Source organism: Drosophila bipectinata, chromosome 2L, assembly GCF_030179905.1.
Source record: "Drosophila bipectinata strain 14024-0381.07 chromosome 2L, DbipHiC1v2, whole genome shotgun sequence".
NCBI lineage: Eukaryota > Metazoa > Arthropoda > Insecta > Diptera > Drosophilidae > Drosophila > Drosophila bipectinata.
Window position 1 is genome coordinate 9,485,593 of NC_091736.1, and position 13,095 is coordinate 9,498,687.

The 13,095-nt window shown below is 40.8% G+C and overlaps 2 protein-coding genes across 6 annotated transcripts in view; one reads left to right on the forward strand and one right to left on the reverse strand.

Annotated features, from left to right (window-relative positions):
* Positions 1-13,095, forward strand: part of Atg18b (Autophagy-related 18b) — a 40,173-nt gene that overhangs the window by 3,259 nt on the left and 23,819 nt on the right. The gene's annotated exons all lie outside the window — the stretch shown is intronic.
* Hr39 (Nuclear hormone receptor FTZ-F1 beta) lies at positions 957-12,890 on the reverse strand. 5 transcript variants are annotated; one of them, XM_017243662.3, is made up of 9 exons: positions 12,756-12,890; positions 11,601-11,926; positions 6,817-6,992; positions 2,993-4,798; positions 2,635-2,934; positions 2,422-2,571; positions 2,256-2,358; positions 2,041-2,195; positions 957-1,984 (listed from the first exon to the last, which is right to left on the reverse strand). In XM_017243662.3, the coding sequence occupies exons 4-9, from the start codon at positions 4,643-4,645 to the stop codon at positions 1,901-1,903; spliced, it is 2,445 nt and encodes an 814-aa protein (XP_017099151.2). In that variant the 5' UTR covers positions 4,646-4,798; positions 6,817-6,992; positions 11,601-11,926; positions 12,756-12,890; the 3' UTR covers positions 957-1,900. The 5 variants fall into 5 exon arrangements, with proteins under 5 accessions (XP_017099151.2, XP_017099154.2, XP_017099155.2 ...); XM_017243665.3 differs by having other exon boundaries at positions 11,601-11,833; positions 12,756-12,873; XM_017243666.3 differs by having other exon boundaries at positions 12,798-12,845.

Below are 13,095 nucleotides of genomic sequence, written 5' to 3' on the forward strand. Positions count from 1 at the left end.
CGGAGTACCTTAAATGATTTCTAGATCGATTCTCCACCATTCTACATCAAAATCCTGAGACGAAATATTTTTTAGATTTTTTGTCCATATTTGCGTAGAAACAGACAGACGGACATGCTATATCAACTCAGGAGGTGATGCTGATCAAGAATATATATAATTTATAGGGTCGGAGATGTCTCCTTCACTGCGTTGCACAGTTTTGGACAAAATTATAATACCCAAGGGTATAAGGGTGTAAAAATATATTTTAGGCTTAGATGTTTGTGTTTTTATTCAACTTTCGAAACTGCATATTGATATTTTAGTAGTTTTCACAAGACTATTTTAGTGATACAATTGGTTTCTGTACATCAACGGGACATCGCTGGGTGGGGCAGACGGTATTGAAATAAACTTTATAAAAACAAGTTATCTTTTCTGTAAGGAAAAATAAAATTTTCGAATTTCTTTACAAATTATAAATAAAATAAAAAGGCTTGGGATTTTTTTTACAATTATATTTTCTACATTAAGTTCGAATCACAATACTATACGTATGTGGTTCTCATTTTATGCAAGATAGATTTTTATTGGAATTACATTTTAATATTTCAGTTTTTCTATTTTGAGTTTTGTTTTTTGTTTTCTGGTGGGGCTAAAAGTTTTATAGTTAACGTACACACATATAGACACAAATATTCAGGATACAGATCTAGCTATTGAAGAAACATATGTATTTATAAGCGAAAAATTAGTAAAGACGGCATTCAAATAGCCGGTACTCCGGACTTAAGACGACATGCCTATCCAGGAACTTCAGAAAAGTTCCTTCACAATAGGTTATCCGTATTACGAAGGTCGTTTAAGTCCGATTACCGGTATTATATATGTATGTACATTTGCACGAACAAAGGGTAACATCGCCAAATACGAGTACCTCATACTAATTATACCATGTAACTGTTACTTTCTTGTTAGGTGTTTTTAATCCTGTTGCAGGATTTGCTTCAGCTATTTAAGTAAGAATGACTAATAATAATAATTATAAAGAAGAAATCAATGCAAACTTAAAAAATACAATTCAATTATACATTTGATTTATATATATACTACCATGTATATTGTATAAGTAGTCGGGTGTGTGTATTTTCATGTAACAAATAGAATCACTGGAGGAGTCTTAACCAGCCCTAGTCTGGCTCTGTTGAGGGGTCTTTTCTTGTTGAAAGTGTTGCGACCATATCTGCGGCATGCATTAAGTAGACGTGGGTGAAATTGCACTAAGACTAAATGCTAAAACTTTTAAAAATTGGACTTTATCCGATTTGCATTAATGTATATATGTATATAGATATATGTATCGAAAATTCTCTTCTCTAGCAGCTCATCTTTACACCAAATCGGTTTTGGCATTTCATTAAAAAATAGTTTGAATATTTGCTCTTAAATAGATACATATAAAAAGTCGCTATCTTAATTTGATTCTTGATTCTTATTATTTTTTCTTTTTTTTTTATGCGTTTTCTTCGTTATACTAAAGTTAATCCCTTAAATAAATTTCTTAGTCTTTTCATTTTCCATGTGTGCTTTAGTTTTCTTTATACATAAGTCAAATATGTATATATAGCAAAAACGTTATATACTTTTTCTTTACTGGAACACCGGCCGACAACACCAGCAATCGAAGCCCCTGACATGGCATATATCAAAATATATATTTGTGTAAAAATTTGGCAAATTTTGCGCTTAGTTTCATTCTCCGCTACGGGCTCGACTAAGCTGCTGCTGTGGCTTTGGTTTTAGGCACATATTTTCAGAGCTTATAGTTAGAAAACGTAATCCTAAATACATAATAGCTAATACTAAATATGTAAAACTTGTGCCAATGGTAGCGGACTTCCATCTGAATAATCAATTGTCAATGTTCTCCGCGTAAAAGCTCCATCAGCAAATTGAAATCGGCCCCATCGCGAGTCTTGATCGTAAGCATCTCCTTTCCAAGCTAAAGGAATACATTTATTAATTTAATTTTAATTAAAATCATGTATGTACACTCACCTGGCATGTACGCTGCAGATCGGGAATACGGAGCAGGAGTTCTCCAAACTTGGAGGGAGTTTCCGGGTAGTGGGCCAGGGTATAGGCCTGTAAGCTCTGCAATGCCTTCTCCTGGCACTCGCGCACCTTGACAGCCTCCTGCAACTCCGTTGTATCTGCAGAAAGAAATCTCTAGTTTAGAACTTAATAGCTTTAATGGCTTCTCTTTAGCTTACCTGACTGTAGCAGCACAATCACCTTCATGGCAACGTATTCATAGCGATCGACTCGCAAACGTCTCAAGTGATCTGTCAGATTAAGCATTCTTTCAATGCAGGTCTACAAGAGAGTGTTTTAGAATAAAATGGAATACAATTTGGAGGTAAAGAGACTCTAACTCACCTGCAAACCATTGGATTTGGCCTGCGACAGGGTTATCTTTCTTCCTTGTGACATTTTTATTTCGCCGGGAGTGTCGATGGATCGAAAGCAGCAGGAGAAGAGCAATAGCTCACACCACGAATTGATTAGCAAACATATCTGATCATCGATCTAAAAAAAAGATTTACCACAAGTTCTAAAACCATTCATAGAATTATATAATTGATTTCCTACCGAAATATTTTTAAAAAGCGGCAAACTCTTGCACCATTTCACTATTTTATAAAGACGGTGGTCGGCCACGTTGCACAGATGGGCGATCAGATCGGGATTGGCGTTTTCTCCGTTGGATGATAGACCAGCACTGGCCAGCAGTGGATTGGTCACTTGTGGCTGTTGCCCGTGGGCGGCTGAGGAAGCCGCAGATGATGCTCCCGACGAGGAGCTTCCGGAGGCGAATGCAGACAGAGGTTGATTGATGCGGGCCAGCTCTGCGTCGGTGTACTGCCATAGATGTTCAACATCCATAATTTCCTACAAATATATAAAATTTTTAATTAAAGTTGAAACACAACCATTAACTAAGAAGTACCTTCAGGAGCGGCGGAATGCTTCCAGTTCGTTGGCTCTGCTTCGCCGACTCCAGCGATTCCTCCACCTTGATGGAGGCCCCAAGATTCGGGCTGGCGGGCAGGGAAACCGAGGTGGACAGAGAAGCACCACCAAATCCGTTTAGTTGATGAAGTCTCTGTTGCTGATTTGGCTGCTGTTGCTGCTGTGGGCTAGCCACCGTTGCAGATCCTGTCGCCTGGTCCGGACTCACAAGCGGGCTGAGCATCGAGTTGGGTAACGTGTAGGAGCACTGATAGGTGGACCGACCGCCACGCGTCCTGTCCTCCCGGATGGCTTCCAGCTTCATGCCCTTTTGCAGGCACTTTTCGAACCGGCAGGCCGGACACTTCTTGCGCGTGGAGATGCTGACCTGGCAGGGCCCACCCCGCACGCAGACGTAGTTCTTCCGATTTTGCACAGTGCGCTTGAAGAATCCCTTGCAGGACTCACAGGAGAAGATGCCGTAGTGGAAGCCACTGATTTTGTCGCCGCAAATGGGACACGGAGAGTTGATGAGTTGCTGCCGTGAAATGCCAGCCGGCGAAGCGGGCAGGGATGAGCCCGAGCTACCCACGTCCAGGCTGCTGCAGACAGAGTCCATGCTTAGATTCTGCGCCTCGTGACTGCCGGATGAGGCGGTGGACGATGCCTCCATCTTGAGCGGTCGGTACAGCACGCTGTGGTGGTGCAGACTTCCGTTGCCGTAAAGGACTCCACTGGGCGGAGCATGACGCGCCTGAATGGGCGAGTGGGTGGGACTGAACTCCGAGCTGTAGCTGTAGCAGCTGCTGTGGGAGGCATCACTGTTGTTGCGGCTGAGCGAGGGCGTGTAGGGGGCGTGTCGGGACGTCAGCGGTGACTGGGAGGGCGAGCTGTGCGTGTAGACGGAATGTATGGCGGAGTCCGGACTGGGATTCGCGGGCAGCGGCAGATGGCCACCGCTACTCGACTTGCTGCGGGCTGCCAGGAGCGGTGAGTTGTCCCCCAGCGGTGGCTCAAACTTAAGATTAATCGGGTCGCTCTGGGTCGGCGCCAGCTTCAGCTTCGGGCCAGAGTGCGGCGTCGAGCTGGTCAGCATGTATGGCTTTCCCTGTTGCTGGTTCAGTTCCCCGTCAATGTTCTCCAGCTCGGTCTTGATCGGTTGCAGGGTCGTGGCAGCATGAGAGGCTAGGATCTCCCTTTTGATCGTCGGCTCGGTCTCCATGGGCTCCTCGCCGCCGTCGGCCTCCGGTTCGCTTAGCTCACCCTCCCAGGACATGGGCCGCGGGCCATTCTTGTCCGAGGCCCGTCGCCGCACCTTTAGGTTCTCAATGTTGGTCAGTTCTGCCTCCGAGTCGGACTCGTCCTCTTGGCTGGGTTGTCCGGTCAGCGGTATAAGCAGGCTGCCGGAATGGAGTTCATAGTTGGCTATTACCGGCACTAGGTTGCCGTTGGGCGTGGGGGGTTCGTCCAGCTCGCACTTAATGTTCGTCACGGAGACGTTGTGCCTGGAAGGGGTGGCTCCTCCAGCAGCACCCGCCGGCATCGCCGTTGTGGTGGTTACATTGCTGTTCGTCGGTAGCTGAAAGCTACTTCCGGTAGTGCCCAAGGGTGCACTTTGCTGCTCCGCCTTGATGCTGGACATGTTCGGCATAGTGAGGCACGTGGCAGCGGGAATAGTATGGCCTCTCCTGGCACTGGGTGCCTCTGGCTCGACAATCGATTATCGAAGACTTTTTCTCTCAGTCGTACACTTTGTAGAAATTGGACAGGTGGCGTTGGTTTGGTTCCATATTGGGTTATGCAACTGTGGAAAGTGGAAAGAGGCAGTACGATTAGTATTTCGAATTTAAATAATTGTGGTTCTTTAAAAGAATTGCTGGCATGGAAACTAACTAAGGCCTATTGTACGATGGCTCGAGAAGCGACAACAATAGGGTCAATGCCACCCCACATTTACCCACCCCGACGACCTTGGTCGGAGCATCCACCGCCACTTATGCTAATTGAGTTTACTCGCGAGCGGGCTTTCATATTCTTCTGTTCATTCACTTCTTATCATTGCTTGTCGTTGTTCTTTCTTTCGTACCACGCGATTACAATGGGCAGCACTAGGGGGGGCTCTAGGGTGGGAGCCCCACAGCCAAAGACGAAAAGTGTCATTGACCACCCGGCGGGTGTCGTATCTTGGGAGTGTGGGTACTGAAGAGTGGTACTTTAACCCAGCAACCACGCCACTTGCTGGAGGGGAACTTTTCCATATGTCTGATTAAAAAATATTTCTATTTTTGATAACTAAAAATTATTATTGTAAAAACTAATTACTAATATTAACAAAAAAAAAAAAAGTTTCTGATAAAATAATACTCACAACAATCCACACCCCCACCCTGCTGCTGGCTGTGAAAATTCCTTGACCCTAAGGCGGAAAATACACTCTGCCAAAATAAAGAAAAATTCTCATATCTTATACGAAATTACCCCAATGGGGAAGGAAAGAAGGAGACGGACGGATTAAGAGAGAGAGCGAGAAAGAGGAACGACGCGCAGAGCAGCCAAAGGACGACCTTCAAATAATGTTGAATTTTGTACGCAAACGACCTTGCATACAACAACAGCAACGGAACGACGAACCAGACCACGAAGAAGACGGAGCAACGAAGACAACTCAATACACACATGTACACACACACATACATATAGTGTAAGGCGTAACACATGCGCGCCAGGGGGGAGCCAAAAGGGGAGCTGGGCTAAGATTTTGAGAGAGCAACAAGATAGAGAAAGAGAAAAGCATGAGTCATTTTTTTTTTGTCGTCTTTTACTTTGGTTTGGTATACAAAAAGAACAGAAATCCCCATATTGGGGGCATTCTGTGCATGTGTGGGGGAATGTGACCAGAGAGAGAGAGAGAGGAAAAAGAACAAGTCAAATATTGTATGAAAAGTTACTAGCCAGCCGCTCTCTCTCTCTCTCGCGGCAAAGAATCGTTCTCAGTGAACGGGCCGGGTGAGAAGCGAGGGAGGGCCCCCCAACAGTAGAGTGAGTGGTCAGCATTCTTATTTTGCTTATTTTTGTGTTTTGTCTTTTTGTCGAAATACACACAAACACACACACACACACACATGTATACAGTGGCGGGTTAAAGTTTTGGCTCGGCAACAGAATCTTGGATAAGTCTTGGACTTATGGACTTGTGACTAACTTTAGTACCTCTTTTAAAAAAAAAACCTCCACAATTAAAGCTTTTCTGCATTAAAATGTATACTCAAGCGGAAATCCCTTCAACAATATTGATGAATTGGATATAATATTCCCTGTTTTCGAGCTTCGAGGGTTGCACATTTTGTTTCCCTTTCGCCTTTGACCTCGAACCATGGGGGTGGATGACTCCCGGGCTTTTCTTCGAATATGAGTTTTTTGGAAACATGAAGGGGAGTCTATGTTAATGGCCTCGTGAAGGGTTAGACAAATGTTTAATTCCGATAATGCCGATAAAGGTTTATTTATATCCCAATAACCCCAATTGCATCTGGCAGAGGTTCAGGCTAACCCTAAAAAAGCAAGAGCTTTGATGGATTATTCTAAGGATTCTAGGGATTTAGCTTCTATAGATGGCAGTTTTAATATTTTGAAAATATTTTAAATAAAAAAGAAAACCTTTCAGTTTTATTTAAAGAGTTTTAAAAATTAGACCATGTGGCTCAGAGTGGTACTTTGCGCCCCAGATTAAAATATATGTATTTTTTAGACATAAATAATAGATAATAGATAATAGATAGATAATAACAAGTTTAATCTTTAAAGCATAACGTTAAAACTTACTCTTAAACAAATGCCTTTAGTATGTACGTTTTTATGTAAAAAAAAACTTGATTTTTAACAGGTGCGTTTAGTCGCGTTGCTATTTGGCATCGATATTGCCACAGTTTCCTTCTAAAAACTTAGACATAGGAACATTGGCCAAAACTTCAGCAAACCGGTACCAGTCCAAGCTTCCACTGCAATAAAAACAAATCACTATTTTACTAAATAATTGATAGAAAAGTAAAGAAACTTTATCTTTATCAGACAATTACTTTTTTGAAGAACTAATAGATGTAATTTTAAAAAAGAAATAATTCAAGTTTTCTATTAGTGATGCATTTTTTAAGGGAGTCTTGAGTTTCATTATTTTTCTTGCAGTTTTTCGTTGTGTTGGAACGAGTTTCGCCATCGCTACTGCTTTTGGAGCTGGCTTTGGCTCGAAATACGACGACTAGGCCCGGTTGCGTGTCTTTAATTAAAATCAAAAGCCAGGTCAGCGACGCGTAATGTACATACATGCATATGCAAGTTGACTGCCAAATGAGAAGTCTAAGCACAGAACTGACTGCCAGCACTGCCAGCCGCCAGCAAGTTGTTGTGGGACAAGGTTGTTACGATCGTTTTTTTTGCAGCAATATGCATATGCAGCTGAGCTTTTCTTGCTGTTGGCAATCGGTTTTGGTATTGGGCTGAGCTGGCAAAAAATTTAACCATTAAACCATTACATTTTACAATAATAAAATATTTCAGTAGTCAGCTTAGAAATATTTTTCTATTAAAATATCATAAAAGACTTCAAAGATTCTAGTTTTGTAGAAGATAATGGTATGAGATGGTAAGTATCTTCACCTCTAGATACATGAGATAGTAAGTATCTTTACCTTTAGATACTTTTTATGAGAAACACCCGTCTGGATATACACTGATTATAAGCTCTAGCTCCTCTAGAACCCAAAGCCAAGCCCAACTATGATAATTATTGCAGTTCCCCTATCGCTCCACAACGAGATTGTCAACCTCGTAGATGCATTGCATTCGTATTAGTAAGTATCTGTCAGATAGAGTTCTTGCAGATGCCCCTTCTTCCAGCACTACATTACATTTTTCGGGCAAGGTCATCAGCGGGACAGAGTCAATGGCCGCCAATGACCTTATCTCCCGCTCTCTTTGGGTCTTCAGCTGGCACTCCACTCGTTCTTCTTCCACCACTGTTGCTGGCTGTTTCGGTTGCTGGTTTCTGCCTCATTTACAACTTGTTCTTGGCAGAGGCAGAGGCAGAGTCAGAACCCGAGTGGTGGATAGTGGTGAGTGGAGAGTGAATAGTGGGCAGTGGGGCGGAGGCGGGGGATTTCAATAAAAGAAGGTAGCAAGGTAGCAAGGGCAGTCACCATGACGTGTTATTATTTTTGTTTTTTTTTTTGTTCTTCGTGCGGATCTCTCTTTCATGGTTTCCTCTTTGTCGCCGCCTTTGCTTAGTTTGGGTTCGAGTTCTTTTTTTTTATTTCTTGGCAACAAGTCGTTGTTGTTCTGCTTCTCGATACCCTTTCCAAAGGCCTAACCGATTGGAGTCAAAGCTTACCAAGCCAAGTTTAAAGGGTATATTGGCCTCGAGTGTGTGGCGGGTAACTAACTAGCTTTCCTTTCTTCTTTTTTCACTGCATCCGTCTTCTTCTGATGGCCATGTTTGAACGTGTTTGGCCCCTCTATTGTCGTCCCCTTCTCCACAACAAGTTTAAGTAGTCTTTGTCCCCTTTTCACTGGCTTTCTTGCTCTTGGAGCTTCCTTGTGTCTGGGCCCCATCTTGTTTTCCCCCCACCCCACCAATGTGTTCATTGATCTCTCACTCTCTTGTCGGTTCTTCGGTTCGATTTTGTATTTCGCCAGCCAGGTACGCGTAAAGTGATATGGATATGGTATAGTACCGTTTTCACCTCATAAACCATACAGAATTATTACCTTTAACATTAAAGGTTTTTTTTTGAAACATTTTTTTATAATTAGAGGTTAGATGCCACACCTTCATGTGGCTTTTAGAGGAAGTTATGGACTTTGATTCTTCATTTGGGTGGGAGGTCTATCAATAGTTACTAGTTTCAATACAATATTACTTATAAGAAGCTTTTATTAATACTATCTTGAAATATTTAGCAATTACTTTGTAATTAACCTCTACTTTTAAGACTCATCATATAATAAGAAAATAAAAAAAAGGGCTACGATTAAGTTTCTAGATTATATAATAATACCCATTACTTTTCTCCTCCACTTCATGATTCTTAAGATACCATTACCATTACCAGATACTATTAAGCCACTGAAGAAAGTCTATAGATCATCTAAAAAATAGTCCGATTTGCTTGAATTTATAATAATAATTCTAATAATAATTGTCCTTCAGTGTATGGCTCAAGACCTTGAATCAAACCTTTAACAAAGAATTAAATCCATCTCCATGACACATACAGAGTACAAGCAGCACAATATACCCTTGTATTTCAGGGATACCGGGTATGTATAATAAAGCAAATTGGAGCCAATCTCTCAGAACCGAATTCTGCGGCAATTTTTGTGTGATTAGTCATCAGGAGAAACAAAAAAAAAAGTTCTAAGAACTGGAATTGTGCGAACAAGGTCTTAGATTCTTAAGAACATCTCAAGTCTCCTATTGAAATAGTGTATTTCCTTTGGATAAATACCATGTATATTACTATACTCTATAGATACTAGAATTATAGATATTTATATAGATATGCAGATACTTTTAGACCATAAACAAACAAACAAGGTCTTAGATTTATAAGAAAATCTATTGTTTCTTACTCGAAATGTGTATTTCCTTTGGATAAATGATATGTATCTAGTATCTAGGCCCTAGATTCTAGGGCTTAGAGTCTAAGCTAATTATGTTAATGGTCTGTTTTAATAAAATTTTAGTTCTATCGATTTCTTAATTCGATTTTTCAAAGACTCAACTTTATTATCACAAATTTATTGTTTATTCCAGCATAAATTAAGGTCTAAATGTTGATTTTAGGGCTTGATGGTTTTACGAGCTGGTCTTTACAAGTTTTTTATTTTAGGAACTGTTTCAAAAATATTCCTTTCATTAAAACAAAGTGATGGAGATCTTAGAATACCCATTACATTCATTAGTCTCTCATTTAAATAATCTAGAAAATAATACAAATATTTAATAACTCCAAGCCTCTAAGTCTAGGACTAGTCTTTTTTTCAAACCAAAGTTCAATCATCGTCCAAAAAGGCTTTCAATTGTTACACAACAATGAGCAACAGTCGGTTGCAGTTGCAGCAACCAGCGGCAGCAACTACATTTACTTTTTTGTTGCATTTAGCGAGCAACATGTCTCTGTCTTTTGGTTTTGGTGGCCCCGCGTCACCTACATACATACATACATACATACTACCACCAACTGTAAATTGGCGAGGCAAAAAATTGGCCAAAGCTATCATGTTTGTATAGACACGTATAGACAAGAAAAAAAAGCTGAAAAAACAAAAAAAAAAAAAACAACAAAATCAGTAACCACAGAATAGTGCAGCAACTGCAGTTATGGCAGTGGTGGCTGCCAGTTTCAAACAAAATGGCACAACTTGGCCAAAACTGCAACGCCAACGACAGATAACTGGTCGAAAATTCACAAAAAAAAAAAAATATATTGAATTGGTATGGTTGAAGTGCCACTAGAAACTTTTTATCTTTTTAAAAGTTATAGTTATTTAGAAAACAATATTTTAAATTAGAAATAAGTATCCTATAGGTGCAGGTCTAAAAGCCAGTTAATATTCAGAAATACTATTAGAATGTAAAACTAGTAAGCGGACCAGAACCACCAGAGAAAAATACATGTTGAGGAGGTCAATGTTGCAATTGTTAACTGCTAATTAGCAGTCAGAGTCAAAGCCAGGCGGCGGAGGCATATATCGATGCTGGAAAGCATGTAAGTATGTAACTATTTATGTACTGCAGGCGGAGGAAGTGTATGTATGGTATGGTTACTGCCAGAGTCGGGGGGGTCTGCGGTGGGTCGCCGATCGACGGCAGTTGGAGCGCCCCAAGATATAGCCACGGAACCGGTTAAGAGCTCTGAGTTGAGTTGCGGTTGCTGCTTTTATGACAGTCTTTGATCAACATTATATATACATATATACATACAAACAGACTTCGAGACATCTAGACAAGTTATAATTTCCAAAGTCATGGAATAGAAAAGAAATCTGAATACTTAAGTATAGTAAACATGATGCAATCCAGAATCTTAAAACTTCAGTAAACGGCATCAGTGTCATATTAAGAAAAATCGTGCCAGATTATTATTGCCCTTTATTATCCTGGGCAGCTTTAAACTGTATGAGTTATGGTCGCAGAAGGTAAGGGCTCTCCAAGGCATCAAGAACATAAATAATCAGACACGGTGGTGTGGCGACCAAAGGAGCCAATCAACTTACGAGTCTTTTTGTTAAAAGTTAAAGGCCAGGCTTTCTACCCAAAGCATATAAACATAAAAACCGCAAATCAACGCAGCCAAAATCTTAATGAGACCAAGAGGCCTTTCAAGAAATAACCGATCCCGAATCGTGGGTCTGGCCCGTCCCGGCAACGGAAATACTTGCCAATATTTTCTGGGTCAAGTCACACGTGAAACCAGAAGACATGGCCTGAAGACCCAAGTGGAGGAGTTCCAAAAAAAAAAAAATAATAAAATTTACTTGGAAGTATAAACTCAAGCACTGCACTGCCAGATATGACTAATCTTAATTTCGATTTTATAAAAATATCTTACCATATTTTAAAACTAAAATCCGATTGTCTTTTTGGTTCAGTCGATTATATTTTTTTTTTAGTTGATAAGATTATTAAAGTTGGCCACTTTTTTAATTAAATAGATTTTTGTAGTGGACTTGTAAGCACCGCTTTTTGTGTTTTAATAATATGATGTGTTAGTGGGCCACCTTAAGGCCTTCTCAGGTTGAGATTATTGCACGACAAATATCGGCCGCCACTTGGATTTTGCACCTGTGAATTATTTACGGTAAATTTCTCGTCCAGGCAGGGTGAGTCCGGCGGCGCACTTGTATGGGTGTATGGGTTATATAGCGAGTGCCGTGGCTGCAAATTGACAATAAAATAAACAACAAAAATTCACTGGCGAGAAACAACACGACGATGACGATAACGACGACGAAACTTGTTGGAGCCGCGACACAAAACGCGGAAGCTGCTGTTGCTGGTTGCTGTTGCAAGCCAGAACCAGAACCAGAAAAACTTTTCTGCACACCGTCCCGGGCGTCGTTGGAATCAGAGAACCCGACCTCCGCCGTCCACCGCCGTCTCTCGGAAAATACCTTCTTTTTCTCTTTTCCCTCTTCTTTTTGGTTCTTTTTTTTTGCACTTGCCCGCTTTCTTCGTGGCCCCGGTTGGATTTTATTTTACACTAGCGTTTCGTTTCGTTATTCCTCACCTTTTGCAAAGTTTATTGACATTTCCAGCCTTCTCTTTGGCTGCTTTCTTCAAGCGTGCGCAATATCTCTCTCTCGCTCTCAACACTTGCTTTTTTGTTTACAATGGCTGCGGTGATTGGAACATTTACTCACACTAACACTCTCTCACACACACACACGCAAACACACACACTCGCACAAAGAATAACCTTCAATTTTATCTTGTTGCGCGTTTTGTCATGCCTTTACCGTCTGCATTTTGTGAATTAACATCCTATTCGTTTTTAATTGCAACTTTAAATCAAATTTGGCCCTTTGGCATTGGTTCTCCACTCCACTCTCCACTGCAAGACACACACACACACTTTTTAAACAAGCGAGATAGCAACACACGAAAAATTACTTTATTTGCTCTTCTTCGGCTCCGATCCCTTTTTTTTTAAAATTAATTATTTGCAAATTAATTTAACCGATAAACTTAATAAGAAATTAAGTACCTTGCCCGTGGGATGATTAAAATTTCAATTTCTGTTACACACATCCGCTTTTAAGGATTTTTGACGGTTTGCAGCCGTCCGCTTCCTCGCGGTAATTCCAATTAGAACATAAACAATGAAGAAAATAGACATAAGCAACGAAGAAACAGTGTGCCCAGCGGCCGAAAATGTGATTTCCCGAACCGGTAACGAACGTTTAGAATCGAACACGAACCGGGTAAAAAATCGTTACATAAATTACCTATTTGTATCATTTAATTTTGTGTATTTTGTGGAATAAAATAGCAGGGGAAAAGTAACATTTAAATTATTTTGAAAATTAGTAGCAATTTTGCAACAT